The following is a 27,692-nucleotide window of genomic DNA, read 5'->3' as shown; positions in this document are numbered from 1 at the left end:
AAATCTCCCAAAAATTCCCTAAAAATCCTCAAATAATTCTTAAAAAATCACCAAAAGTTCCCTAAAAAGTCCCTAAAAATTCCCACAAAAATCCCCAAAAATTCTCAAAAATTCAAAGAAAAATCCCCCCAAAATCTCAAAAAATCCCCAAAAATTCCCCAAAAATTCTCCAAAAATCCCCTAAAAATTCACAAAAAATTCCCCAAAAATTGTTTTAAAAATCCCCAAAAATTCTCAAAAAATCCCAAAAAAATCCCTGAAAATTTCCTAAAAAATCACTCAAAAGTCTCTCAAAAAATCCCTAAAAATTCCCCAAAAATTCCTAAAAACACCGCCCAAATATCCCTTTAAGATCAGGAAAAAAAAATAAAAAAAAAAGTCCTGAAAAAAATGGAAAAAATCCCCAAAAAATTCTCAAAAAATTCCCAAAGATTTCCCAAAAAATTCTCAAAAAATTCCCCAAAAATTCTCAAAAAATTCCCCAAAAATCCTCAAATAAATTCCTAAAAATTCCCAAAAATTCTCAAAAAAATCCCCAAAAAATCCCCCAAAAATTCCCTAAAAATTCCCAAAACAATCCTCAAAAAATCCTCAAGTTCCCCAAAAATCCTGAAAAATTCCCACAAAAATCCCAAAAAATTCTCAAAAAATCCCTAAAAATTCTCAAAAAATTCCCCCCAAAGTTCTCAAAAAATCCCCCAAAAATTCCCAAAAAACTCTCAAGAATCCACCAAAAAAACCCCTCAAAATTCCCAAAAAATTCTCAAAAAATTCCCAAAAAATCCCAAAAAATTAAAAAAAATTCCCCAAAAAATCCAAAAAAATCTCCCAAAAATCCTCAAAAATTCCCCAAAAATTCCCACAAAAATCCTCAAAAATCCCCCAAAAATTCTCAAAAAATCCCCTAAAAATTCACAAAAAATTCCAAAAAAATCCCCCAAAAATTCTAAAAAAGTTCCCACAAAAATCCTCAAAAATCCTCCAAAAATTCCCCAAAAAATCCCTAAAAATTCACAAAAAAATCCAAGAAAATTCCCCAGAAAATGAAAAAAAAATCCCAAAAAAACTCATTAAAAATTCCAAAAAATTCCCAAAAAACCCCCCAAAATTCCCAAAGAATTCCCATAAAATTCCCAATATTTTCCCCAGCCTACACTCTGTTCTACTCCCTGGACAAGAACGCTCCTCTGGCCGAGTGGATCCCGCAGTCGGTCGGATCCGAGCGCCTTTCCCATCAAATCCCGGATCTCCTCCTGGATTCCGGATATTTTTTCCGCATCCAAGCTCGGAATTCCAAAGGTTCCGGTCCCATCTCGGATCCCATTTTCTTCAGGACAGCCAAAGGTTTGGAAAAAATGGGAATTTTGGGGGATTTATTGGGAATTTTTTGGGGTTTTTTATGGATTTTTTTTGGATTTTTGGGAATTTTTTTGGTTTATATTGGGAATTTTTTAGAGTTTTTAGGGAATTTTTTGGGGTTTTTTTGAGGTTTAGGGAATTTTTGGGAATTTTTTTGGGATTTTTTGGGAAATTTTTAGGATTTATTGGGAATATTTGGATTTTCTTGGGATTTAGGGAATTTCTGGGGTATTTTTTGGCAACTTTTTTGGGATTTTTGGGGATTTATTGGGATTTTTTTGAGGTTTTTTTATGGATTTTTTTTGGGATTTTGGGAATTTTTTGGTTTTTATTGGGAATTTTTTAGAGTTTTTAGGGAATTTTCTGGGTTTTTTTGAGGTTTAGGGAATTTTTGGGAATTTTTTGGGGATTTTTTGGGATTTATGGAATTTCTGGGGGATTTTTTTAGAAATTCTGGGAAATTTTTAGGATTTGTTGGGAATATTTGGGGTTTTGTTGGGATTTAGGGAATTCCTGGGGGATTTTTGGGGAATTTTTTGGGATTTTTTGGGATTTATTGGGAATTTTTGGGTTTTTAATGGATTTTTTTTTTATTTTTTGGGGATTTTTTGGGAATTTTTTGGAATTTTTTGAAGTTTCTATGGAATTTTTTTGGATTTCTTTGGGATTTCTGGAATTTTTAGGGAATTTTGGGAATATTTGGTTTTTATTGGGAATTTTTTAGAGTTTTTAGGGAATTTTTTTGGGTTTTTTTGAGGTTTAGGGAATTTTTGTGGGGGATTTTTTTGGGAATTTTGGGAAATTTTTAGGATTTATTGGGAATTTTTGGGTTTTTTTGGGATTTAGGGAATTCCTGGGAAATTTTTTTGGAATTTTTTGGGATTTTTGGGGATTTATTGGGATTTTTTGGGAATTTTTTAAAGTTTTTTTTTAAATTTTTTTTAATTTCTTTTGGATTTTTGGAATTTTTATTGAAATTTTTGGGAACTTTGGGGGGATATTTTAGGAATTTTTGCAGCTTTTCATGGAATTTTGGGATTTCTGGGGTATTTTGGGATTTTTTCATGGGATTTTGGGGGAAAATTTGATTTTTTTTTTAATTTGAAGCCTTTTTTTCTATGAAAAACTTAAAAAAAAGGGAAAAATTCCCAAATTTTGCCTCTAATCCCTATTTTTTTTCTTTTTCTTTTCCAGCAGAAATTCCAGATAAAATGCCCAATGACCAAGGTAAGAAATTCCCAAAGAATTCCCAAAAAAATTCCATAAAAACTCCAAAAAATTAAAAAAAATCCCCAAAATTTGCAAATAATTCTTAAAAAAATCCACAAAATCCCAACAAATTCCCTAAAAATTCCATGAAACACCAAATAATTCAAAAATGGTTCCATAAAATCTGAAAAAATCCCAAAATTTTGGGAAAAAATCCATAAAAATCCCCAAATTCCTCAAAATTTCCCCAAAAATCTTGAAAAACTCCCAAAAAAATCCATAAAAGCCCCAAAAATTCCAAATAATTCCTAAAAAATTCCATAAAAATCCAAAATTTCCAAAAAAATTCCAAAATCATTCAAGAAAAAATTCCATAAAACCCAAAAATTTGGGAATTCTTTAAAAAATTCCAGAAAAATCCCAAAATTCCTCGGAATTTCCCCAAAAATCTTGAAAAAATTCCCCAAAAATTCCATGAAAATCCCAAAATTCCCCAAGAATCCCAAAATAATTTAGGAAAAAATTCCATAAAACTCAAAAAAACCCCAAAATCACAAATTTCTCTTAAAATTCTTGAAAAATTAAGAAATAATTCCAAAAAAATCCATAAAAATTTCAAAAAGCCCCAAAAATTCCTTAAAATCCCCCCCAAATCCCCAAAATTTGGGAATAATTCCATAAAAATTCCCCCAAAATTCCAAATAATTCCCAAAAATTCCATAAAAATCCAAAATTCCTCAAGAATCCCAAAATAATTTAGGAAAAAATTCCATAAAACTCAAAAAAGCCCCAAAATTTCCATAAAAATCCCAAATTTCCCCTAAAATTCCCCCAAAATCCTGAAATAATTCAAAAAAATTCCACAAAATCCCCAAAATTTGGGACAAATTCCCCAAAAATTCCATAAAAATCCTAAAATTCCTCAAAATTTCCCCAAAAATCTTGAAAAACTCCCTTAAAATTCCATAAAAAATCCAAAAATTCCATAAAGTTCCCCCAAAATCCCAAAAACCTGAAAATAATTCCAAAAAAACCTCCAAAAATTCCAAATAATTCCCAAAAAATTCCATAAAAATCCAAAATTCAAACAAGAATCCCAAAATAATTCAAGCAAAAATTCCATAGAACCCCAAAAACTCCATAAAAATTCCAAGTTTTTTCTAAAATTCCCACAAATTTTGAAAAAAATATAAAAAATCCATAAAAAAATCCCAAAAATTTCTAATAATTCCTAGAAATTCCATAAAAATTCCAAGATTTCCAAGAATATAATTGAAGAAAAAATTCCATAAAACTCAAAAAAACTCCAAAATTCCATAAAAATCCTAAATTTCTGCTAAATTTCCCCAAAATTTTGAAAAAAAATCCAAAAAAATTCATAAAAACCCCAAGGAATTTCCAAAAAAACTTCCAGAAAATCTAAAAAAAATCCCAAAATTAAAAAAAACCAAAAATTTGTAAATAATTATTAAAAAATCCCATAAAAACTTAAAAAAGCCCCAAAAATTCCTTAAAATGCCCCCAAAATCCCCAAAATTTGGGAATAATTCCATAAAAATTCCCCCAAAATTCCAAATAATTCCCAAAAAATTCTATAAAAATTCCATGATTTCCAAAAAAATCCCAAATTTCCCCTAAAATTCCCCCAAAATCCTGAAATAATTCAGAAAAATTCCACAAAATCCCCAAAATTTGGGACAAATTCCCAAAAAATTCCATAAAAATCCCCAAATTCCTCAAAATTTCCCTAAAAATCTTGAAAAACTCCCTAAAAATTCCATAAAAGCCCAAAAAATTCCAAATAATTTCTAAAAAATTCCAGAAAAATCCAAAATTTCTAAAAAAATTCCAAAATCATTCAAGAAAAAATTCCATAAAACCCAAACATTTGGGAATAATTCTTTAAAAAATTCATAAAAATCCCAAAATTCCTCAAAATTTCCCAAAAATCTTGAAAAACTCCCTAAAAATTCCATAAAAAATCCAAAAATTCCATAAAATTCCCCTAAAATCCCAAAAACTTGAAAATAATTCCAAAAAAACCTCAAAAAATTCCAAATAATTTCCAAAAATTCCATAAAAATTTCAAGATTTCCAAAAAAATCCCAAAATAATTTAGGAAAAAATTCCATAAAACTCAAAAAAATCCAAGAATTTCCATAAAAATCCCAAATTTCCCTTAAAATTCCCCTAAAATCCTGAAATAACTCAGAAAAATTCCACAAAATCCCAAAAATTTGGGGAAAAATTCTCCAAAAAATTCATAAAAATCCCAATATTCCCCAAGATTTCCCCAAAATCTTGAAAAACTCCCTAAAAATTCCATAAAAAATCCAAAAATTCCATAAAATTCCCCTAAAATCCCCAAAACTTGAGAATAATACCAAAAGAATTCCAAAAAAACTCCAAAATTTCCAAATAATTCCCAAAAAATTCCATAAAAACCCAAAATTCCTCAAGAATCCCAAAATAATTTAGAAAAAAATTCTATAAAACTCAAAAAAGCCCCAAAATTTCCATAAAAATCCCAAATTTCCCCTAAAATTCCCCCAAAATCCTGAAATAATTCAAAAAAATTCCACAAAATCCCAAAATTTGGGAATAATTCCCGAAAAAAGTTTTATGGAATTTTTTTCCTTTTTATCCTGGATTTTGTTGCAAAATTTTTGGGAATTTTAAAGGGAATTTTTTGACATTTTTCCCATTTTTTCCTGGATTTTGTTTCCAAATTTTTGGACTTTTTGGGAATTTTTAAGGGGAAATTTGGAATTTTTTTTTTCCTTTATTTCGAGGATTTTTTTTCCAAATTTTGAGAATTTTGGGGAATTTTGAAAGGAATTTTTTGGGCTTTTTTTTCCATTTTTTCTGTGTTTTTTTTCCCAAATTTTTGGCAATTTTTAAAGGAATTTTTAAGGGGAATTTTGGAATTTTTTTCCCTTTATCTTTAGGATTTTGTTTCCAAAATTTGAGAGTTTTTGGGAATTTCAAAAGGAATTTTTTGGGATTTTTTTTTTTCCCTTTTTTTGCTGGATTTTGTTTCAAAATTCTGGGAATTTTTAGGGGAAATTTGGAATTTTTTTCCTTTTATTTTCAGAATTTTATTTCAAAATTTTTGGAGTTCTTTCCCATTTTTTTTTTCCATTTTGTTTCAAAATTTTGGGAATTTTTTTGATTTTTAAATAGAATTTTTTAAAATTTTTTTCCATTTTTCCCCTGGGTTTTGTTTCCCAAGTTTTGGAATTTTTTGGGAATTTTTGGTGGGAATTTTTTGGGATTTTTTTCCCTTTCTTTGTGCATTTTGTTTAAAAATTTTTTGAAATATTTTCGAATTTTAAATGGAATTTTTTGGGATTTTTTTTCCATTTTTTTCCTGGATTTTACTCCCAAATTTTTGTAATTTTTGGGAATTTTTGGAGTGAATTTTCCAGAACTTTCCCCCATTTTTTTCCTCAAATTAATTCCAAATTTCCCAGAATTTTTGGGAATTTTAAAGAGAATTTTGGGAATTTTTTTCCTGAATTTTGTTCCCAAATTTTTGAATTTTTTGGGAATTTTTGGAGTGAATTTTCCCAATTTTTTCCCCCTTTTTTTTCCTCAAATTAATTCCAAATTTCCCAGAATTTTTGGGAATTATAAATGGAATTTTTTGTGATTTTTTTTCATTTTTTTTCCTGGATTTTGCTCCCAAATTTTCGTAATTTTTGGAGTGAATTTTCCAGAATTTTTCCCATTTTTTTTCCTCAAATTTATTCCAAATTTCCCAGAATTTTTGAAATTTTAAAGAGAATTTTTGGGATTTTTTTCCTGGATTTTGTTCCCAATTTTTTGAATTTTTTGGGAATTTTTGGAGTGAATTTTCCAGAACTTTTCCCATTTTTTTCCTCAAATTAATTCCAAATTTCCCAGAATTTTTGGGAATTTTAAATTGAATTTCTTGGGATTTTTTCCATTTTTTTCCTGGATTTTGCTCCCAAATTTTCATAATTTTTGGGAATTTTTGGAGTGAATTTTTTAGAATTTTCCCCCATTTTTTTCCTCAAATTAATTCCAAATTTCCCAGAATTTTTAGGAATTTTAAAGGGAATTTCGTGCTTTTTAATGAGATTTTCTCCAGAACTTTGGAATAATTTTGGAATAATTTTGGGAATATTTCATTTTTTTATGGAATATTCCCCAAATATTCCCAATTTTTCCTGGAATTTTCTCCTCAGGTCGCCATGGAGACGGATCCTATTGGCCCCTGGACATCGACCGCAGCAGCCTCAATGGTAAATCCCCAAAAAAATCTGGGATTTGGGGTTTTTTAGGGAATTCTGAGGGAGTTTTATGGGAATTTTGAGGAGTTTTTTTGGGATTTTTTAAGGGAAATTTTTTGGGGGTTTTTTGGGAATTTAATTGGATTTTTTTGGGGATTTTTTTGGATTTTTTGGGATTTTTTTTGGGTTTTAATTGAATTTTTTGGGAATTTTTGGGATTTTTTTGGGGAATTTTTTGGGGGTTTTTTGAGAATTTTTGGGATTTTTTTTGGAATTTTTGTGGGGATTTTAATTGGATTTTTTGGGAATTTTTGGGATTTTTTTGGGATTTTTTTGGGAATTTTTGGGATTTTTGGGGATTTTTTTTGGGATATTTTTTGGGTTTGAATTGAATTTTTTGGGATTTTTGGGATTTTTTTGGGATTTTTTTTGAGAATTTTTTTGGGATTTTTTGGGAATGTTTGGGATTTTTTTGGAATTTTTGTGGGGATTTTAATTGGATTTTTTGGGAATTTTTGGGAATTTTTTGGGATTTTTTTTGGAATTTTTGGGATTTTTTTTGGGTATTTTTTGAGAATTTTTTGGGTTTTAATTGGATTTTATGGGAATTTTTAGGGAGTTTTATGGGAATTTTAAGGAGTTTTTTTGGGAATTTTTATGGGGAATTTTTTGTTTTTTTTTTTTTATTTTAATTGAATTTTTTGGGAATTTTTGGGATTTTTTTGAGAATTTTTGGGGGATTTTAATTGGATTTTTTGGGAATTTTTAGGAGTTTTATGGGAATTTTGAGGAGTGTTTTTGGGAATATTTATGGGGAATTCTTTGGAATTTTTTTGGGAATTTTTTTTTACTTGAATTGGATTTTTTGCAAATTTTTGGGATTTTTTTTGGATTTTTTTAAATTTTAATTGGATTTTTTGGGAATTTTGGGGATTTTTTTGGGAATGTTTTGGGGATTTTTTGGGATTTTTTTTGGATTTTTTTTAATTTTAATTGGATTTTTTGGGAATTTTGGGGATTTTTTTGGGAATGTTTTGGGGATTTTTTGGGATTTTTTTTGGGATATTCTTTGGGTTTAATTGAATTTTTTGGGAATTTTTTGGATTTTTTGGGGATTTTTTTGGGGAATTTTTTGGGGATTTTTTGGGAATTTTTGGGATTTTGTTGGGATTTTTTTTTTTGGATTTTAATTGGATTTTTTTTAATTTTTAGGATTTTTTGGGGTTTTTTTTTGAGATTTTAATTGGATTTTTTTTTAATTTTTAGGGTTTTTTGGGGGATTTTTTTTGGGGATTTTATTTGGATTTTTTTTTAATTTCTAGGATTTTTTGGGGGTTTTTTTGGGAATTTTTTTGGGATTTTAATTGGATTTTTTTCTGAATTTTTAGGATTTTTTTGGGTTTTTTTTTTTAATTTTAATTGGATTTTTTTTTAATTTTTAGGATTTTTTTGGGATTTTTTTGGGGAATTTTTTGGGGATTTTAATTGGATTTTTTGGGAATTTTTGGGATTTTTTTGGGTTTTTTTTGTTATTTTTGGGGGACTTTTTTTGGGATTTTCCTGGGATTTTTTGGGAATATTTTAGGAATTTTATTACCATTTTATGCCAATTTTAATCCAATTCTAATTAAATTTTTCCTTAAATTAAACCTAATTTTTCAGAATTTTTTTCAAAAAAACGAATTAAATTAAATTTCTATTTTCCTGGAATTTTAATGGAATTTTCTTGGAATTCTCATTCCCAGATTCTCCAGTGGGACAAAGGAATTCAGCTCCAGGCACCGGAATTCTGCTCCTCATCCTCGGAATATCCGGAGGCGTCTCCGTGGTGGCCGCGGCCGTCGGAGCCTGGATCTGCTCCCGGAGAAACGAGGAGAGGAAGAGGAAGTAAGAAAATTCCCAAAGGGGGAAAAATTGGGAAAAATTTGGGAAAAATTTGGGATTTTTTTGGAATTTTTTGGGGATTTTTTTGGAATTTTTTTGGGACTTTCTTTTAATTTTTTGGGATTTCTTTTGGAATTTTTTTGAATTTTTTGGAATTTTTTTAGGAATATTTTTAGGATTTTTTGGGGAATTTTTTGGGAATTTTTTGGGAATTTTCTGGGAATTTTTTTAGGAATTTTTAGGGATTTTTTTCAGGGATTTTTTGGGGATTTTTTGAGGATCTTTTGGGGATTTTTTAGAAATTTTTAGGGATTTTTAAGGGATTTTTTGAGAATTTTATTGGAATTTTTAGGATTTTTTTAGGATTTGTTTAGGGATTTTTGTGGCATTTTTTTTAAATTTTTCTTTTACTTTTTTGGCATTTTTGAAGGGTTTTTTTAAGGTTTTCTTGAAATTTTTGTGGCTTTTTTTGAGATTTTTTAGGATCTTTTGTGGATTTTTTTAAGGTTTTTTTTGGAATATTTTTGGATTTTTTTTTTAATTTTTTGTGATTTTTTTGGGAATTTTTTTAACTTTTTGGAATTTTTTTAGGAATTTTTTTAGGATTTTTTGGGGAATTTTTTGGGAACTTTCTGGGAATTTTTTTAGGGATTGTTTAGGACTTTTTCGGGGATTTTTTGAGAATTTTTTTGGCATTCTTGAAGGATTTTTTTGGGAATTTTTTTTAAATTTTTAGGGAATCTTTTGGGGATTTTTTAGGAATTTTTGGGGAATTTTTGGAGGGTTTTTTGAGAATTTCTTGGGGATTTTTTTTAGGATTTTTTGGGATTTTTTGGAGTTTTTTTAGGAATTTTTGAGGATTTTTTTAGGATTTTTCTGGGATTTTTTTGGGAATTCTTTGAGGATTTTTTTAGGACTTTTTAGGAATTTTTGGGCACTTTTTTGGGATTTTTCTGGGATTTTGTTTGGAATTTGGAGAGATCCTTGGTGGCTGTCAGAGCCTGGAATCCTTAAAAAAAAACGCTCAAAAATTCCCAAAAAATTCCCAAAAAGTCTCCTAAAAATCTCTTCTAAAATCTCAAAAAATTCCCAAAAAAACCTCCAAAAATCCCTAAGAATTCCCCAAAAAACCTCACAAAAATTCTCAAAAAAAATCCCCAAGAATTCCCAAAAATTCCCTAAAAATTCCCAAAAGAATTCCCCAAAATTCTCCTAAGAATCCCTTCCAAAATTAAAAAAAAATCCCCTAAAAACTCCAAAAAAAATCCCAAAAAATCCAAAAAAATTCCCAAAAAATCCAAAAAAATTCCCCAAAAAATCCCCCCAAAAATTCCCCAAAAAACCCCAAAAATGCCTAAAAATTCCCAAAAAAATCCCCCCCAAAATCCCAATAAATTCTAAAAAAACCTTCCAAATATTCCCTAAAAAGCTCTAAAAACCAAAAAAAATCCTTAAAAATTCCCCCTAAAAAATTCCCAGAAAAACCTGAAATTCCCAAAAATCCCTAAAAATTCCCAAAAAATCCCCAAATTTCCCCTAAAAATCCCTTCCAAAATCCCAAAAAATCGCCTAAAAAATCCTAAAAATTTCCCAAAAAATCCCCAAAAAATTCCCAAAAAAATTCCCAAAAATTCCCCAAAATAACCCAAAAGATCCTAAAAAAACCCCTCAAAAATTCCCAAAAAATTCCCCAAAAATTCCCAAAAAAACCACAAAAATTCCCAAAAATACCCCAAAAAATCCTAAAAAAAACCCCTCAAAAATTCCCCAAAAATTCCCAAAAACCCCACAAAAATTCCCAAAAATCCTAAAAAAACCCCTCAAAAATTCCCAAAAAAGTCCTAAAAAATCCCTAAAAATTCCCAAAAATACCCCAAAAAAATCCTAAAAAACTCCTCAAATATTCCCAAAAAATTCCCAAAAAATTCCCAAAAAACCCACAAAAATTCCCAATAATACCCCAAAAAATCCTAAAAAAGCCCTCGAAAATTCCAAAAAAATTCCCAAAAATTCCTAAAAATTCCCGTTTTTCCCTCAGAAACCACGGAAAAAGGAAAGGAAGCCAAAAAGAGCCGAGACCTCCGGATTTATGGATCCACCACGAGGAAATGGAACTGAAAAACCTGGAAAAACCTCGGGAATCGGAGCCTCCTCCTCCTCCAAATTCCCAAGAAATCCCAAATGATCCCAAAACTTCGGAATCGCAGCCGGCTCCAAAAAATCTTCCCCAGGCAGGTGAGGAATTCCTTGGATTTTTAGGAGTTTGCCCAAAATTTAGGGAATTTTTCCCAAAATTTTGGGTTTTTAAGGGGATTTTTTTCCCCTAAAATTCTCTTCAACTTTTTGCAAAATTCCCAAAAAATTCCCCCCAAAATTCCCAATTTTTTCCATAAAATTCCCCCCAAAATTCCCAATTTTTTCCCTAAAATTCCCCCCAAAGTTCCAAATTTTTTCCCTAAAATACCCCCCAAAATTCCCAATTTTTTCCCTAAAATTCCCCTAAAAATTCCCATTTTTTTTCCTAAAATTCCCCTAAAAATTCCCAATTTTTTCCCTAAAATTCCTCCCAAAATTCCCAATTTTTTCCCTAAAATTCCCCCCAAAGTTCCAAATTTTTCCCCTAAAATTCCCCCCAAAGTTCCCAACTTTATCCCTAAAATTCCCCCCAAAATTCCCAATTTTTTCCCTAAAATTCCCCCCAAAATTCCCAATTTTTTCCCTAAAATTCCCCCCAAAATTCCCAATTTTTTCCCTAACATTCCCCTAAAAATTCCCAATTTTATCCCTAAAATTCCCCCAATTTTCCCCAAAATTCCAAAAAAAAATACTCCAAAAATCCCAAAAAATCTTCCCAAAATTCCCAAAAATTTCCAAAAATTTCCCCCAAAATTCCCAATTTTATCCTTAAAATTCCCCCCAAAATTCCCCAAAAAATTAATCCAAAAATCCCAAAAAATTCCCCATTTTTCCCTAAAATTCCTTTAAAAAGTCCCAAAAGTTCCCTAAAAAATTCTCAAAAATTCTCACAAAAGTTCCACAAAAAGCCCCCAAAGATTAAAAAACGATCTCAAATTTTCCTCCAAAATTCCTAAAAATAAATCCCAAAAATTCCTCCAAAAATTCCCAAAAAAATTCCCCCAAGAAATTCCTAAAAAATTCTCAAAAATTCCCAAAAAATTCTTCAAAATTCCAAAAAAATTCCACAAAAAACCCCAAAATTCCCCAAAAAATTCTCAAAAACTCCACCCAAAATTTCCAATTTTCCCCCATAATTCCTCAAAAAAATTTGTAAAAATTCTCCCAAAATTCCCAAAAATTCCCTGATTTTTCCTTAAAATTTTTTTTAAAAAATCCAAAAAACCCCCCAAAATTACCCAATTTTTCCTTAAAATGCCTCAAAAAAATTTCTAAAAATACCCAATAAATTCTTCAAAATTCCCAAAAAAATTTCTCAAAAAAATCCCAAAAATTCTCAAAAATTATCCCAAAAATTCCCAACTTTTCCCTAAAGTTCCTTAAAAAAACCCCAAAAATTCCCAAAAAATTCCCCCCAAAATTCCCAACTTTACCCTAAAATTCCTCCAAAAAATTCCCAAAGATTCCCTAAAAAATTCTCAAAAACTCCCATTTTATTCCCTAAAATTCCCCCAAGAAATTCCCAAAAATTCCCTCAAAAATTCCCAAAAATTCCCATTTTTTTCCCTAAAATTCCTCCAAGAATTTCTCAAAAATTCCCATTTTTTTTCTAAAATTCCTCCAAGAAACTCCCAAAAATTCCCTAAAAATTTCTCAAAAATTCCCCCCAAAATTCCCAACTTTACCCTAAAATTCCTCAAAAAAATTCCCAAAAATTCCCCCAAAATTCCCAATTTTTCCTTAAAATTCCTTAAAAAACCCCAAAAAAATCCCCCAAAAATACTTTAAAAATTCCCCCAAAATTCCCAATTTTTTCCTTAAAATTCCTTAAAAAAACCCCAAAAATTCCCAAAAAATTCCCAGTTTTTCCCTAAAATTTCTTTAAAAAATTCCCAAAAATTCCCCCCAAAATTCTCAAAAATTCCCTAAAAATTCCCCAAAAAATTCCCAAAAATCCCCCAAAAATTCCCCGTTTTTCCCTTAAAATTCCTGGATTTTTTTCCATGATTTTTCCTGGATTTTCCCGCAGCTCCGGAGCCAGACGAGGTCGGAAGCGGCGGCTCCACCTTGGAACGTTCCGGAATTTCTCGCAGAGCCAAACTCCTGATCCCGATGAATTCCCAAACTTCTGGAGCAGGTAAATCCCAGGAAAAAAAAAATCTGGGAATGGGAAAAAAATCTGGGAATTTGGGGTGAAAAAAGAAAGAAAAATGGGAATTTTTGGGTGGAATTTTGGGGAAAAAATGGGAAATTTTGGTGGGAATTTTTGGGAAAATTTGGGAATTTTTAGGAATTTTTTTGGGGAAAAACTGGGAATTTTTTTGGGAATTTTGGGGAAAAATTGGGAAATTTTGGGGGGAATTTGGAGGAATTTTTTGATGGGATTTAGGGAGGAAAATTGGGAATTTTGAGGGAATTTTGGGGGAAAACTCTGGTAATTTTGGGTGGGAAAAGGGGATAAAATGGGAATTTTTTCAGGGATTTTTGGGGAAAAACTGGAAAATTTTGGGAATTTTTGGGGGAATTTTTTTGGGATTTTTTTCAGGGATTTTTGGGGAAAAATTGGAAAATTTTGGGAATTTTTTTGGGAATTTTTGGAGAATTTTTTCAGGGATTTTTGGGGAAAATCTGGAAATTTTTGGGAATTTTCTTGGAACTTTGAAGGATTTTTTGGGGGAATTTTGGGAATTTTTTGGGGAAATTTTGGGGGGAAAATGAGAAATTTTTGAGAGAATTTTTGGGGAAAATTTGGGAATTTTGGGGGAAAATTTGGGAATTTTTAGGAATTTTTTGGGGGGAATTTTGGAGAAAAATTGGGAATTTTATTGGGAATTTTGGGGGAAATTTGGGGAATTTTGGGGAACTTTTTTGGGAATATTTGGTGGAATTTAGGGAGAAAAATTAAGAATTTTTTGGAAAAATTTGGGGAAAAAAATGGGAAATTTGAGGGAATTTTGGGAAAAAACCTGGGAATTTTGGATGAGTAACGGCAAAAAAAAAGGAATTTTTTGGGAATTTTTTTTGGGATTTTTGGGGGAAATTTGGGAATTTTTAGGAATTTTTTGGGGGAATTTTAAAGGATTTTTTGGGGGGAATTTTGGGGAAAAATTGGGATTTTTATTGGGAATTTTGGGGGAAATTTGGGAATTTTGGGGAACTTTTTGGGAATTTTTTGGTGGGATTTAGGGAGAAAAATTGAGAACTTTTGGGAAAAAATTGGAATTTTTGGGGAATTTTTTGAGGGAATTTTAGGGGGGAAAAATTGGGAATTTTTGGGAATTTTCTTGGAATTTTAAGGAATTATTTTGGGGAATTCTGGGAAATTTTGGGGGGAATTTTTGGGGAAAAAATGGGAATTTTTGGAGGGATTTTTGGGGGAAAACTTGGGAATTTTGAGGGAAAAATTGGGAATTTTTAGGATTTTTTTGGGGGAATTTTGGGGAAAAATTGGGGAATTTTGGGGAATTTTTGGAGGGAATTTTAGGGGGGAAAAATTGGAAATTTTGGTGAATTTTTTTTTTAATTTTAAAGGATTTTTTTTAAATTTTAGGGAAAAATTTGGGAATTTGGGGGGCAATTTTGGGGGGAATTTTTGAGGGAATTTTGAGGGAAAAATTGGGAATTTTTGGGAATTTTCTTGGAATTTTAAAGGATTTTTTTGGGAATTTTGGGGGTAATTTTTTGAGGGAATTTTGAGGAAAAAATTGGGATTTTTTGGGAATTTTTGTGGAATTTTAAGGAATTATTTTGGGGAATTCTGGGAAATTTTGGGGGGAATTTTTGGTGAAAAAATGGGAAATTTTGGGGGAATTTTGGGGAATTTTTTGGGGAATATTTGGTGGGATTTAAGGAGAAAAATTGGGAATTTTGGGGAAAAAATTAAAAATTTTTTGGGAATTTTTTTTAGGGATTTTTGGGGAAAGACTGGAAATTTTTGTGAATTTTCTTGGAATTTTAAAGGATTTTTTTTGGAAATTTTGGGGGAAAATTTGGGAATTTTGGATGGAATTTTTTGGGGAAATTTGGGAATTTTTAGGAATTTTTTGGGAGAATTTTAAAGGATTTTTTGGAGGGAATTTTGGGGAAAAATTGGGAATTTTATTGGGAATTTGGGGAATTTTTTTGTGAGATAAAGGGGGAAAATCAGGAATTTTTAGGAATTTTTTTGGAATTTTGGAGCAAAAATTGGGAATTTTTGGAAGGAATTTTGGGGAATATTTTGGGAATTTCTTGGTGGGATTTGGGGAGAAAAATTGGGAATTTTGGAGGAGAAAATTGGGAATTTTGGGGGAATTTTGGAAAAAATTTTAGGGGAGATTTGGGGGAAATCAGGAAAAGTTTGAGGGGAATTTTTGGAATATTGGGAATTTTTGGGAATTTTTTTATTGGGAATTTGGGGGCAAAAATTTGGAATTTTGGGGTTAAAAATGGGAAAATTCCAGGATTTTTTTAGGATATGGATGGGAAAATGGGAAAAAATTGGAATTTTCAGGAATTTTGGCTCTGGAATTCCAAATTTTTCAGGACTTTCCAGAATTTTCCAGGATTTTGGGATAAAAAAGGGGAAAATTCCTGAATTTTGGGTTTAAAAATTAAAAAATTCTGAAATTCTTGCCTTAAAAAATGGGAAAAATTCAGATTTTTTCCCTTAAAAATGGGGAAAAATTGGATTTTTTGGGAATTTTGGCTCTGGAATTCCAGGATTTTTCAGGATTTTCCAGGATTTTGGGATAAAAAAGGGAAAAATCCAGAATTTTGGGTTTAAAAATTGAAAAATTCTGGAATTTTTGACTTAAAAAATGGGAAAAATTCAGATTTTTTTCCCTTAAAAATGGGAAAAAAATTGGAATTTTTGGGAATTTTGCCTCTGGAATTCCAAGATTTTCCAGAATTTTGGGATAAAAAAGAGAAAAATTCCTGAATTTTGGGTTTAAATTTTGAAAAATTCTGGAATTTTTGCCTTAAAAAATGGGAAAAAATCAGGATTTTTGGGATTTTGACCTTTCAAAATGGGAAAATTCCAGAATTTTCTGGAATTTTGCTCTGGAATTCCGAGATTTTCCAGGATTTTGGATTGAAAAATTGGAAAAATCTGAAATTTTCACCTTAAAAAATGGGAAAAATTCCAAATTTTCCTTTAAAAGATGGGGAAAAATCCGATTTTTTGGGAATTTTTGCCTCTGGAATTCCAGGAATTTCTTTTTTTCTCATGGAATTTTCTTTCCCAGCCGTGGTCAGCGCCATTCCCGTTCCAACCTTGGAGAGTTCCCAATATCCCGGGATTTTACCGTCTCCCACCGGATTCCCGAATTTCCCTCTCAGGCCTCTGCCCTTCCCAAGCCTTGTTGGAAGAGGTGGGTGAAATTCCCAAATTTTCCTTGGAATTCTGGGGTTTTTTGGGATCTGCGAAAAATTTGGGGTTTTTAGGGATTTTTTCTGATTTTTTTTTGGATTTTTTTATCTCAAAATTTGGGCTTAAAATTGGAATTTTTTGGGATTTTTTGAGATTTTTTTCCTTAAAATTTGGGTTAAAAATGAGAAATTTGGGGGAATTTTTAGGGAATTTTTTTGGAATTTTTTGGGATTTTTATCCAAAAATTTTGGGCTTAAAATTAGAATTTTTCCATAATTTTGGGCAATTTTTATCCAAAAATTTGGGGTTTAAATCTGGAATTTTTCCACAATTTTTGAGGACTTTTAGGGAATTTTTTAACAATATTTGGGTTTAAAATTGGAATTTTTGGGGGAATTTTTTGGGATTTTTATCCAAATATTTGGGTTAAAAATGAGAAATTTTTTTTATTTTTTTTCTGGAGTTTTTTGGCATTTTTGGGAAATTTTTTCCCCAAGATTTGTGTTAAAAAAGGGAATTTTTTGGGTATTTTTTCCATCATTTTTTGAGAATTAATTCCCAAAATTAGGATTAAAAATGAGAATTTTATTGGCATTTTTTGAGATTTTTTTCCCCAAAGTTTTAAGTTTAAAATCGGAATTTTTTAGGAATTTTCAGGAATTTTTCAGGAATTTTTTTCCCAAAATTTGGGCTTAAAATTGGAATTTTTGGGGATTTTTTTTAGATTTTTTTCCTTAAAATTTGGGTTAAAAATGAGAATTTTGGGGGATTTTTTTCCCCAAATTTTGGGCTTAAAATTGGAATTTTTGGGGATTTTTTGAGATTTTTTTCCTTAAAATTTGTGTTAAAAATGAGAATTTTTGGGGAATTTTTAGGGAATTTTTCCACAAATTTTGGGATTAAAATTGGAAAATTTTGGGAGATTTTTGGGAATTTTTTCCAGAAGTTTTGGGTTAAAAATGAGAATTTTTGGGGAATTTTTAGGGAAATTTTTTGGGAATTTTTTGGGATTTTTATCCAAAAATTTGGGGTTAAAATGAGAATTTTTGGGGATTTTTTTTCCCAAATTTTGGGTCTAAAATTGGAAAATATTGGGAGTTTTTCAGGAATTTTTTCAGAGTTTTTTGGGAATTTTTTCCCCAAAATTTGGGTTTAAAATTGGATTTTTGGGGGATTTTTGGGGAATTTTTTTGGGAATTTTTTCCACAAAATTTGGGTTAAAAATGAGAACTTGGGGAATTTTTTGGGGGAATTTTTTGGGTTTTTTATCCAAAAATTTGGGGTTAAAATGGGAATTTTTCAGGAATTTTCTTGGAACTTTTCCACAAAAAAATCAGAATTTTGACAACAAAAACTCATAAATTTTTTTTTTGAATTTTTAGGATTTTTTTCTACCAAAATTAGAGATAATTTTTTTTTTAAATTTTGTTTTTTGGGAATTTTTTCCCAAAACTAGGTTTAAAATTGGATTTTTTTTAATTTTATGGGAGTTTCTTCCACAAAATTTATGTTAAAATTGGAATTTTTTGCAGATTTTTTTTGGAATTGTTTTCCCCAAATTTGGGTTAAAAAAGGGAATTTTGGGGGGAATTTTTTTTCCAAAATTTGGGTTAAAAATCAAAAATTTCCAGCTTTTAAAAGAATTTTTTCTTTAAAATTCCAGTTTTTTTCTTAAAACTTGAAAATTTTTTCCTGGAATTTGAGAATTTTTCCAGATTTTCTTTAAAAGCCTTAAAAATCTTCTAAAATTTTATAAAAAATCCCCAAAAATTTCTCATTTTTAACCTAAAATTTAAGTGAAAAAATAAAAAAAATTTGCCATTTTAAACCTAAATTTTAAGAAAAAAAAAATCTCAAAAAATTTACATTTTAAACCCAAATTTTGTGGAAAAAAATTCTAAAAAAATTCCAGAAAAAAAATTCCCAAAAATTCTCATTTTCAACCCAAATTTTTGCATAAAAATTCCTGAAAAATTCCGATTTTAAACCCTAAAAAGCATTAAAAAACCACCAAAAAAATCCAAATTTGGGCTAAAAAAGTGCAAAAACATCAGAATTTTGACAACAAAAACTCATAAAAAATTTTTTTTGAATTTTTAGGAATTTTTTCTACCAAAATTAGAAATAATTTTTTTTTAAATTTTATTTTTTGGGATTTTTTTTCCCAAAATTTTGATTTAAAAATAGGAAATTTTTTTTTTAATTTTTTGGGAATTTTTTCCCAAAATTTTGGGTTAAAAATTGGAATTTTTCTTTTAAATTTTTTGGGAGTTTTTTTTCACAAAATTTATGTTTAAATTGAAATTTTTGCTGCTTTTAACCCAAATTTGGGCTAAAAAAAATGCAAAAAAAAAAATCAGAATTTTAACAAAAAAACTCATAAAACCCCCAAATTTCCACTTAAAAATCTGGAAAAATTCTCATTTATACCAAAAATTTGAATTTTTTCCCATTTTTTCCAGCAGCTCTTCCCGAAAATCCGACTCCAGATCATCCCAATCCCGAGGAAATTCCCAGCAGGACGATTCCGACCGCCTGCGTCCGTCCCACTCATCCCCTGCGCAGTTTCGCCAATCCCATGGATCCCAAAATTCCCTACACGCCCCTGCTGGCCCAAGGTAACATCCCAGAATATTCCAAAATTATCCCAGAAGATTCCCAATTTATCCCAATTTTTTCCCACTTTTTTGAATTTTTTTCCCTTTTTTTTTTAGTTTTTTTCCCATTTTTTCCCATTTTTATCCCATTTTTTCCCTGTTTTTTTCCCTTTTTTCCCCAATTTTTTTATCATTTTTTTCCCATTTTTTGCCCTTTTTTCCCATTTTTTTTCCCATTTTTATCCCATTTTTATCCCATTTTTTGCCTTTTCCCATTTTTTTCCCATTTTTATCCCATTTTTTTCCAGTTTTTGCTTTTTTTTCCCAATTTTTTTTCACATTTTTTCCCATTTTTTCCCCTATTTTTTCTCCTTTTTTTTCCCATTTTTCCCCATTTTTTTCCTATTTTTTTCTCCATTTATTCCCATTTTTTCCCATTTTTTTTGAATTTTTTTCTCATTTTTTTCCCAATTTTTATCCCAGTTTTTTCCCTATTTTTTTCCCATTCTTTCCAATTTTTATTCCAATATTTTTTCCTAATTTTTTCCCATTTTTTTCTCATTTTTTCCCATTTTTATAAAACTTTTTCCCTTTTCTCCTTTTCTTCCATTTTTCACATTTTTTCTCCATTTTTTTCCAAATTTTTTCCCAATTTTTTTTATTTTTTCCCATTTTTTTCCCATTTTCCCCCATTTTTTCCAATTTTTTTCCCGTTTTTAATCCATTTTTTTTCTCCATTTCTTCCTGAATTTTTCTTTTTTCCCCATTTTTTCCCCACTTTTTTCCCTTTTTTTTTTTCCATTTTTTTCCCCATTTTTTTCCAATTTTTCCCCATTTTTTTTTACATTTTTTCTCATTTTTTTCCCAATTTTTTTCCCATTTTTTCCCCAATCCCATGGATCCCAAAATTCCCTACACACTGCTGCTGGCCCAATGTAACATCCCAGAATATTCCCAACTTATCCCAAATTATCCCAAATTTTTTCCCATTTTTTTCCCTTTTTTATCCCAGTTTTTTCCCATTTTTATTTAATTTTTTCCCATTTTTTTCCCCATTTTTTCCCCATTTTTTTGGAATTTTTTCCCATTTTTTCCCGTTTTTTCCCATTTTTTTCCCATTTTTTCCCAATTTTATCCCATTTTTTTCCCAATTTTTTTGCATTTTTTTCCCATTTTTTCCCAATTTTTTCTCATTTTTTATCCATTTTTCTCTCAATTTTTTTCCCTTTTCTTTAAAATTTTTCCCCAATTTTCCCCCTTTTTTTTCCCCATTTTTTCTCATTTTTTTCCCAATTTTTTTCCCATTTTTTCCCTATTCCATGGATCCCAAAATTCTCTACACGCCCCTGCTGGCCCAAGGTAACATCCCACAATATTCCCAAATTTCTCCTCAACTTTTCCTCAACTTTTCCCAATTTTTTCCCATTTTTTTTTATTTTTTCCCTATTTTTCCCAAATTTTTTCCAATTTTTTTCTCATTTTTTTCCATTTTATCCCATTTTTTTCCCTGTTTTTTCCCAATTTTTTCTCCATTTTTTCCCCATTTTTCCCCCGTTTTTTAATTTTTAATTTTTTCCATTTTTTCCCATTTTTTAAAAATTTTTTCTCTTTTTTTCCATTTTTTCCCAGTTTTTTCCATTTTTATCCCATTTTTTCTTTTTTTTTCCCATTTTTTTTCCATTTTAATCCCATTTTTTCCCTGTTTTTTCCCAATTTTTTCCCCATTTTTTAATTTTTAATTTTTTCCATTATTTTCCCTTTTTTATCCTATTTTTTCCCAATTTTCCCTATTTTTCCCATTTTTTCCCCATTTTTTCCAATTTTTTTTTTATTTTTTTACATTTTTTTACAAAATTTTTTCCCTTTGTGTTTCCAATTTTTCCCACTTTTTCCCATTTTTTCCTCCATTTTTTCCCCATTTTTTTCCTCATTTTTCCCAACTTTTCCCTGTTTTTTCCCATTTTTTTCCCCATTTTTCCCACACTTTTTTCCATTTTTTCTCCGTTTTTTTCCCCATTTTTCCCAAATTTTTTCCCTTTTTTTTCCTTTTTTTCCCATGTTTTCCCGCATTTTTCCTAATTTTATCCCTTTTTTTCCCTAATTTTTTCCCAATACCATGGATCTCAAAATTCCCTACACGCCCCTGCTGGCCCAAGGTAACATCCCAGAATATTCCCAATTTATCCCAAATTTATCCCAAATTATTCCAACTTTTTCCCATTTTTTTCCCAATTTTCCCAATTTTTTTCCATTTTTTTTTTTTCTCCCATTTTTTCCCCATTTTTTTTTAATTTTTTCCCAATTTTTTTTCCAAATTTTTTCCTTTTTTCCAATTTTTTCCCCTTATTTTTTTCCCATTTTTTTCCCAATTTTTCCCCATTTTTTTCCCCATTTTTCCAATTTTTTTCTCCTTTTTTTCCAAATTTTCCCCATTTTTTATCCATTTTTTATCCAATTTTTCCCAACTTTTCCAATTTTTTCCCATTTTTTTCCAATTTTTATCCCACTTTTTTCCCCTTTTATCCTTTTTTTTCTCCATTTTTTCCCAGTTTTTTCCATTTTTTTTCCTAATTTTTTTTCAATTTTTTCCCAATTTTTTCCCAATTTTTTGTCAATTTTTCCACATTTTTTTCCATTTTTTAATTATTTTTCCCTCTTTTTTCAATTTTTTCCCTTTTTTCCCAACTTTGCCCAATTTTTTCCCAATTTTCCCCATTTTCTTGCCACCTTTTCCTGCCCTTTTCCTGCTCTTTTCCAGCTCCTCTTCCCCAGCATTTTTCCCAATTTTTTTCCTTTTTTCCCCCATTTTTTTCCCATTTTTATTCCAGTTTTTCCACACTTTTTCCCATTTTTTCCCAAATTTTTGTCCCAATTTTATTCCAAATTTTCCCCCTTTTTATCCCATTTTTTCCCCAATTTTCTCCCAGTTTTCCCCATTCTTTTCCCGCCTTTTCCTGCTCTTTTCCCACCTTTTCCCGCCATTTCTGGACCTTTTCCCACCTTTTCCTGCCATTTTCCCGCCTTTTCCCACTCTTTTCCCGCCTTTTCCAGCTTTTCCTGCCTTTTCCCACCTTTTCCCAATTTTTCCCGCCTTTTCCCAATTTTTCCCGCCTTTTCCTGACCTTTTCCCGCCTTTTCCCGCCATTTTCTCTTCTTTTCCCACCATTTCTTGCCCTTTTCCCGCCTTTTCCTGACCTTTTCCCGCTTTTCCAGCCCCTCTGAAGACGGCGTCCCTGGGATTCCCGGGAAAAGCTCGATCCCCTCTGCTCCCAGTCTCCGTTCCCACGGCTCCGGAATGCGCCGAGGATTCCCAGGATTCCCAGAATTCCCAGAATTCCCAGGATTCCGGAAATGTGAGGGGAAAATGGGGGGGAAAATGGGGAAAATTGGGATGAAAATGGGGAAAATGGGGAAAAATTTGGAACAAAAATGGGATAAAAATGGGGAAAAATGGGAAAAAAATGGAGGAAAAAATGGGAATAAAAATGGGGAAAAAAGGAGGGAAAATGGGAAAAAATTGGGATGAAAATGGGGAAAAATTTGGAATAAAATGGGAAAAATTGGGATAAAAATGGGAAAAAATGGGAAAAAATTGGATTACAATTGGGAAAAAATTGGATTAAAAATGGGGGGAAATTGGGAAAAAATGGGGGAATTTTGGGATAAAAGTGGGAATAAAATGGAATAAAATTGGGAAAAATTTGGAATAAAAATGGGGAAAAATTGGAATAAAAATGGGGAAAAAATGGGAAAAAATTGGGAAAAAATTGGATTAAAAATGGGGGAAAATTGGGAATAAAAATGGGAAAAAATGGGGAAAAATTGGGATGAAAATGGGGAAAACTGGGAATAAAATGGGAAAAAATGGGATAAAAAGGGGAAAAAATTGGGTGAAAATGGGGAAAAAATTGGATTAAAAATGGGAAAAATTTGGGATAAAAATAGGGAATAAAGGAGGGAAAATGGGAAAAAATGGGGAAAAAATGGGAAAAAATGGGGGAAAATTTGGGATAAAAATGGGGAAAAAAGAGGGAAAATGGGAAAAAATTGGGATGAAAATGGGAAAAAATTGGGAAAAAAATGGGGAAAAATTGAGATAAAAATGGAGGAAAATTGGGATGAAAATGGGGAAAAAAGGACGGAAAATGGGAAAAAATTGGGATAAAAATTGGGAAATATTGGGAAAAAATGGGGGAAAATTGGGAAAAATTTGGGAAAAATAGGAATAAAAATGGGAAAAAAAATGGGATGAAAATGGAAAAAAATTGGGATGAAAATGGGGAAAAATTTGGAATAAAAATGGGAAAAAATTGGGATAAAATTGGAGGAAAATTGGGAAAAAATTGGATTAAAAATGGGAAAAATTTGGGATAAAAATAGGGAAAAAAGGAGGGAAAATGGGAAAAATTGGTGAAAAAATGTGGAAAAAATGGGATAAAAATGGGGAAAAATTTGGTAAAAAAACAGGAAAAAAATTGGGTTAAAAATGGGAAAAATTGGGGAAAAAAGGGGATAAAAATGGGTAAAAATTTAATAAAAATGGGATAAAATCGGAATAAAAATGGGAAAAAAATTGGAATAAAATTGGGGAAAAATGGGATAAAAATGGGGGAAAAATTGGAATAAAAATGGAGAAAATTTGGCAGAAAATGGGGAAAAATTGGAACAAAAATGGGAAAAGTGGGAGAAAAATTGGGAAAAATTTGGGATAAAAATGGGGGAAAATTTGGACTAAAAACAGGAGAAAAATTGGACTAAAATTGGGAAAAAAATTGGGATAAAATGGTAAAAAATTGGGGGAAAAATGTGGAAAAAATGGGATAAAAGTGGGGAAAAATTTGGAATAAAAATTGGAATAAAAATTGGAATAAAAACCAGAATAAAAATGGAAAAAATGGGATAAAAATGGGGAAAAACTTGGAATAAAATGGGATAAAAATGAGAGAAGAAATGGGGAAGAATGTGGAAAAAATTGGGATAAAAATGGCAAAAAATTGAGGAAAAATTGGGAGAAATGGGAATAAAAATCAGAATAAAAATGGGAAAAAATGGGATAAAAATGGAGAAAAATTTGGAATAAAAATTGGGGAAAAATTGGAATAAAAATGGGCAAAAAATTTGAATGAAATTGGGGAAAAAATTGGGATAAAAATCAGAATAAAAATGGGAAGAATTGGAATAAAAAAAGGAAAAATTAGGGATAAAAATGGGGGAAAATTGGGAAAAAATGGGATAAAAATGGGGAAAAAATTGGAATAAAATGGGAAAAATTGGGAAAAAATGGAGAAAATATGGGAAAAAAAGGGGGGAAAATGTGAAAAAAATGGAGGAAAATTGAGGAAAAAATTGGGAAAATTGGGAAAAAATGGAGGAAAATTGGTATAAAAATGGGGAAAAATTGGGAAAAAATTGGGATGAAAATGGGGAAAAATTTGTAATAAAATGGGAAAAAAATGGAGGGAAAATTGGGATAAAAATGGGATCGAAATGGGAAAAAATTGGGGAAAAAATGGGATGAAAATGGGATAAAATTGGGAAAAAATTGGATTAAAAATGGGGGAAAATGTGGAAAAAATGGGGGAAAAAAAGGAATAAATATGGGGAAAATTTGGATAAAAATGAGAAAAAATTGGGAAAAAAATGGTGGAAAAATGGGATGAAAATGGGATAAAATTGGGAAAAAATTGGGATGAAAATGGGGGAAAAAATGGGATGAAAATGGGGAAAAATTTGGAATAAAAATGGGAAAAAATTGAGATAAAAATGGAGGAAAATTGGGATAAAAATGGGGAAAAAATGGGATGAAAATGGGATAAAATTGGGAAAAATTTGGAATAAAAATGGGGAAAAAATTGGATAAAAATGAAGGAAAATTGGGAAAAATGTGGGATAAATGGGAAAAAATTGGGATAAAAGTGAAGAAAAAAATGGGATAAAAAGTGAGAAAAAATTGGAATAAAAATGGGAGAAAATTGGGAAAAGGGATAAAAATGGGAAAAAGAATAAAAATGGGAAAAAAATGGGAACAAAAATGGGAAAAAATGGGAAAAATGGGGAAAAATTGGGGAAAAAATTGGGGGAAAATTGGGGGAAAAATTTGAATAATAAATGGGAAAAATAGGAGAAAAATTGGAATAAAAATGGGGAAAAAATGTGGAAGAAATGGGAAAAAAATGGAGGAAAATTGAGGAAAAAATGGGGAAAATTGGGAAAAAAATGGAGGAAAATTGGGATAAAATTGGGGAAAAATTGGGATGAAAATGGGGAAAAATCTGGAATAAAATGGGAAAAAAATGGAGGAAAATTGGGATAAAAATGGGAAAAAATTGGGGAAAAATGGGAAAAAAATCAGAATAAAACCGGGAAAAATTTGGGATAAATGGGAATGAAAAAGGGAGTTGGAATTCCCGGGAATTCCCGACATTCCCAATTTTTTTCTCCCCCAGATTTATGAACAGGACGAGCTGAGCGAGCAAATGGCGAGTCTGGAAGGGCTGATGAAACAACTCAACGCCATCACAGGATCCGCCTTTTAATTCCCAAAAATCCCACGGAATTCCCAAAATTCCCACAATTCCAGGTTTTTCTGGATTGAAAAATCCCCAAAGAAAAAAAAGCTGCGGTGAAAATTCCCAAAATTTTGGTTTTTTCCCTTTGATATGGAGGGAAAATTGTGGAAAAATTGGATTTTTTTGGGATTTTTCCGGTGGTTTTTGATGGAAAAATGGGAATTTTGGGGGTTTTTTGGGGTTTTTGGGGTTTTTTTGGGGGTTTGGAGGAGGAAAATTGGGAATTTTAAGGGGATATGGAGGAATTGGGGGAAAATTCCTGGGAAAATGGGAAAAAATGCTGGAAAAATGGGAAAAATTCCAGGAAAAATGGGAAAAATTCCAGGAAAAATTGGGAAATTCCAAAGGAAAAAAGGAAAATCTTGGAAAAACCAAAGAAATCCTGGAAAAATGGGAAAAAATCCTGGAAAAATGGGGAAAATTCCAAGGGAAAAATGGGAAAAATTCCTGGAAAAATTCCTGGAAAAATTCCAGGAAAAATGGAAAAAATTCTGGGAAAAATTGAAGAATTCCAAAGGAAAAAAGGAAAATCTTGGAAAAAAACTAAAGAAATTCTGGACTAATGGGAAAAAATCCTGGAAAAATTCCAAGGAAAAAATGGGAAAAAATCCTGGAAAAACTCCTGGAAAAATGGGAAGAATTCCTGGAAAAAATGGGAAAAATTCCAGCTAAAAAGTAGAAATTTCATGGAAAAAAAGGAAAAATTCTGGAAAAAAGGAAAAAATGCTGGAAAAATGGCAAAATTCCTGGAAAAATGGAAAAAAAACTGGAAAAATGGGAAAAATTCTAAGGGGAAAATTCCTGGAAAAATTCCAGGAAAAATTGGGGAATTCCAAGGGAAAAAAAGGAAAATCTTGGAAAAAGTAAAGAAATCCTGGAAAAATGGGGAAAATTCCTGGAAAAATGGGGAAAATTCCAGGGAAAACGGGAAAAATTCCAAGGGAAAAATTCCTGGAAAAATTCCAGGAAAAATGGGAAAAATTCCAAAGGAAAAATGGGAAAAATTCTGGAAAAATGGGAAAAAATCCTGGAAAAATTCCAAGGGAAAAATCAGAAAAATTCCTGGAAAAATGGAAAAAAAAATTGGAAAAATGGGAAAAATTCCAGGAAAAATGGGAAAATTCCTGGAAAAATTGGAAAATGTTTGAGAAAAAGGGAAAATTGTTGGAAAAATGGGAAAAAATCTGGAAAAAAGGAAAAGAAATCCAGGAAAAAATCCAGGAAAAAAGAGGAAATTTTATGGAAAATATTCCTGGAAAAATTGGGAAATTCCAAAGGAAAAAAGGCAAATCTTGGAAAAATTCAAGAAATTCTGGAAAAAGGAAAAAAATAATGGAAAAAAGAAGAAAATTCCTAGAAAAATGGGAAAAAATCAAGGAAAAATCAGGAAATTCCAGGGAAAAATGGAAAAATGATGGAAAAACAAAAGAAATCCTGGAAAAATGGGAAAAATTCCAGGAAAAAGGGAAAAAATCCTGGAAAAAAGAAGAAATTTGATGGAAAAATGGGGAAAAATCCTGCAAAAATGGGAAATTCCAAGGAAAAAAGAAAAATATTGGAAAACCCAAAGAAATCCTGGAAAAATGGGGGAAAATTCCTGGAAAATGGGAAAATTTCTGTAAAAAAAAAGAAATTTCCTGGAAAAATGGGAAAAAATCCTGGAAAATGGGAAAATTCCAAGGGAAAAATCGGAAAAAATATTGAAAAAATGGGAAAAATTCCTGGAAAAATTCCTGGAAAAATGAAGAAATTTTATGGAAAAAGGGAAGAATTTAAAGAAAAAATGGGAAAAATTCCAGGAAAATGGGAAAATCCTGGGAAAACCAAAGAAATTACTGGGAAAATGGGAAAAAAATCATGGAAAATGGGAAAAATCCTGGAAAAATAAGAAATTTTAGAGAAAACTGAAAAAAATTCCAGGAAAAATGAAGAAATTCCTGGAAAAGTGGAAAAATGATGGAAAAACAAAAGAAATCCTGGAAAAGCTGAACATTTCCTGGAAAAATGGGAAAAAAATTGGTAAAATGGGAAAATTCCCAGAAAATGGGAAAATCCAAGGAAAAATGGGAAAAAATCCTGGAAAAAAGAATAATTTTTCTAGAAAAATGGAAAAAAATAGTGGAAAAGTTGAAGAATTTCCTGGAAAAATGCAAAAAATTCCAAGAAAAATAGGGAAATTCCAGAAAAAAACCCAAAATCCTGGAAAATGGGAAAAATCCTGGAAAAAAAGAAGAAATTTCCTGGAAAAGAGGAAAAAAATAATGGAAAAGAAAGGGAAATTCTTGGAGAAAAATTCCAGGAAAAAAATTCCAGGAAAAAATAAAAGTAC

At 30.5% G+C, this 27,692-nt stretch overlaps 1 protein-coding gene across 1 annotated transcript in view; it reads left to right on the top strand.

The window, feature by feature from the left end:
• The window catches only part of DCC (DCC netrin 1 receptor), a 96,681-nt gene extending 71,351 nt beyond the window's left edge, over nucleotides 1-25,330 (top strand). The window contains exons 21-30 of the mRNA XM_058825930.1: nucleotides 1,150-1,344; nucleotides 2,554-2,586; nucleotides 6,780-6,836; nucleotides 8,570-8,711; nucleotides 10,759-10,943; nucleotides 12,874-12,981; nucleotides 16,073-16,198; nucleotides 18,663-18,813; nucleotides 21,988-22,147; nucleotides 25,241-25,330. Coding sequence (XP_058681913.1) covers nucleotides 1,150-1,344; nucleotides 2,554-2,586; nucleotides 6,780-6,836; nucleotides 8,570-8,711; nucleotides 10,759-10,943; nucleotides 12,874-12,981; nucleotides 16,073-16,198; nucleotides 18,663-18,813; nucleotides 21,988-22,147; nucleotides 25,241-25,330 — 1,247 coding nt within the window. The remainder of the gene's footprint in view (nucleotides 1-1,149; nucleotides 1,345-2,553; nucleotides 2,587-6,779; nucleotides 6,837-8,569; nucleotides 8,712-10,758; nucleotides 10,944-12,873; nucleotides 12,982-16,072; nucleotides 16,199-18,662; nucleotides 18,814-21,987; nucleotides 22,148-25,240) is intronic.
• Nucleotides 25,331-27,692: the final 2,362 nt, after the last annotated feature.

The sequence above is a fragment of the Poecile atricapillus genome, chromosome Z (genome assembly GCF_030490865.1).
Source record: "Poecile atricapillus isolate bPoeAtr1 chromosome Z, bPoeAtr1.hap1, whole genome shotgun sequence".
Classification (NCBI taxonomy): Eukaryota; Metazoa; Chordata; class Aves; order Passeriformes; family Paridae; genus Poecile; species Poecile atricapillus.
Note: the sequence above shows the minus strand (reverse complement) of the source record. Positions and strands in the feature narration are given on the sequence as shown.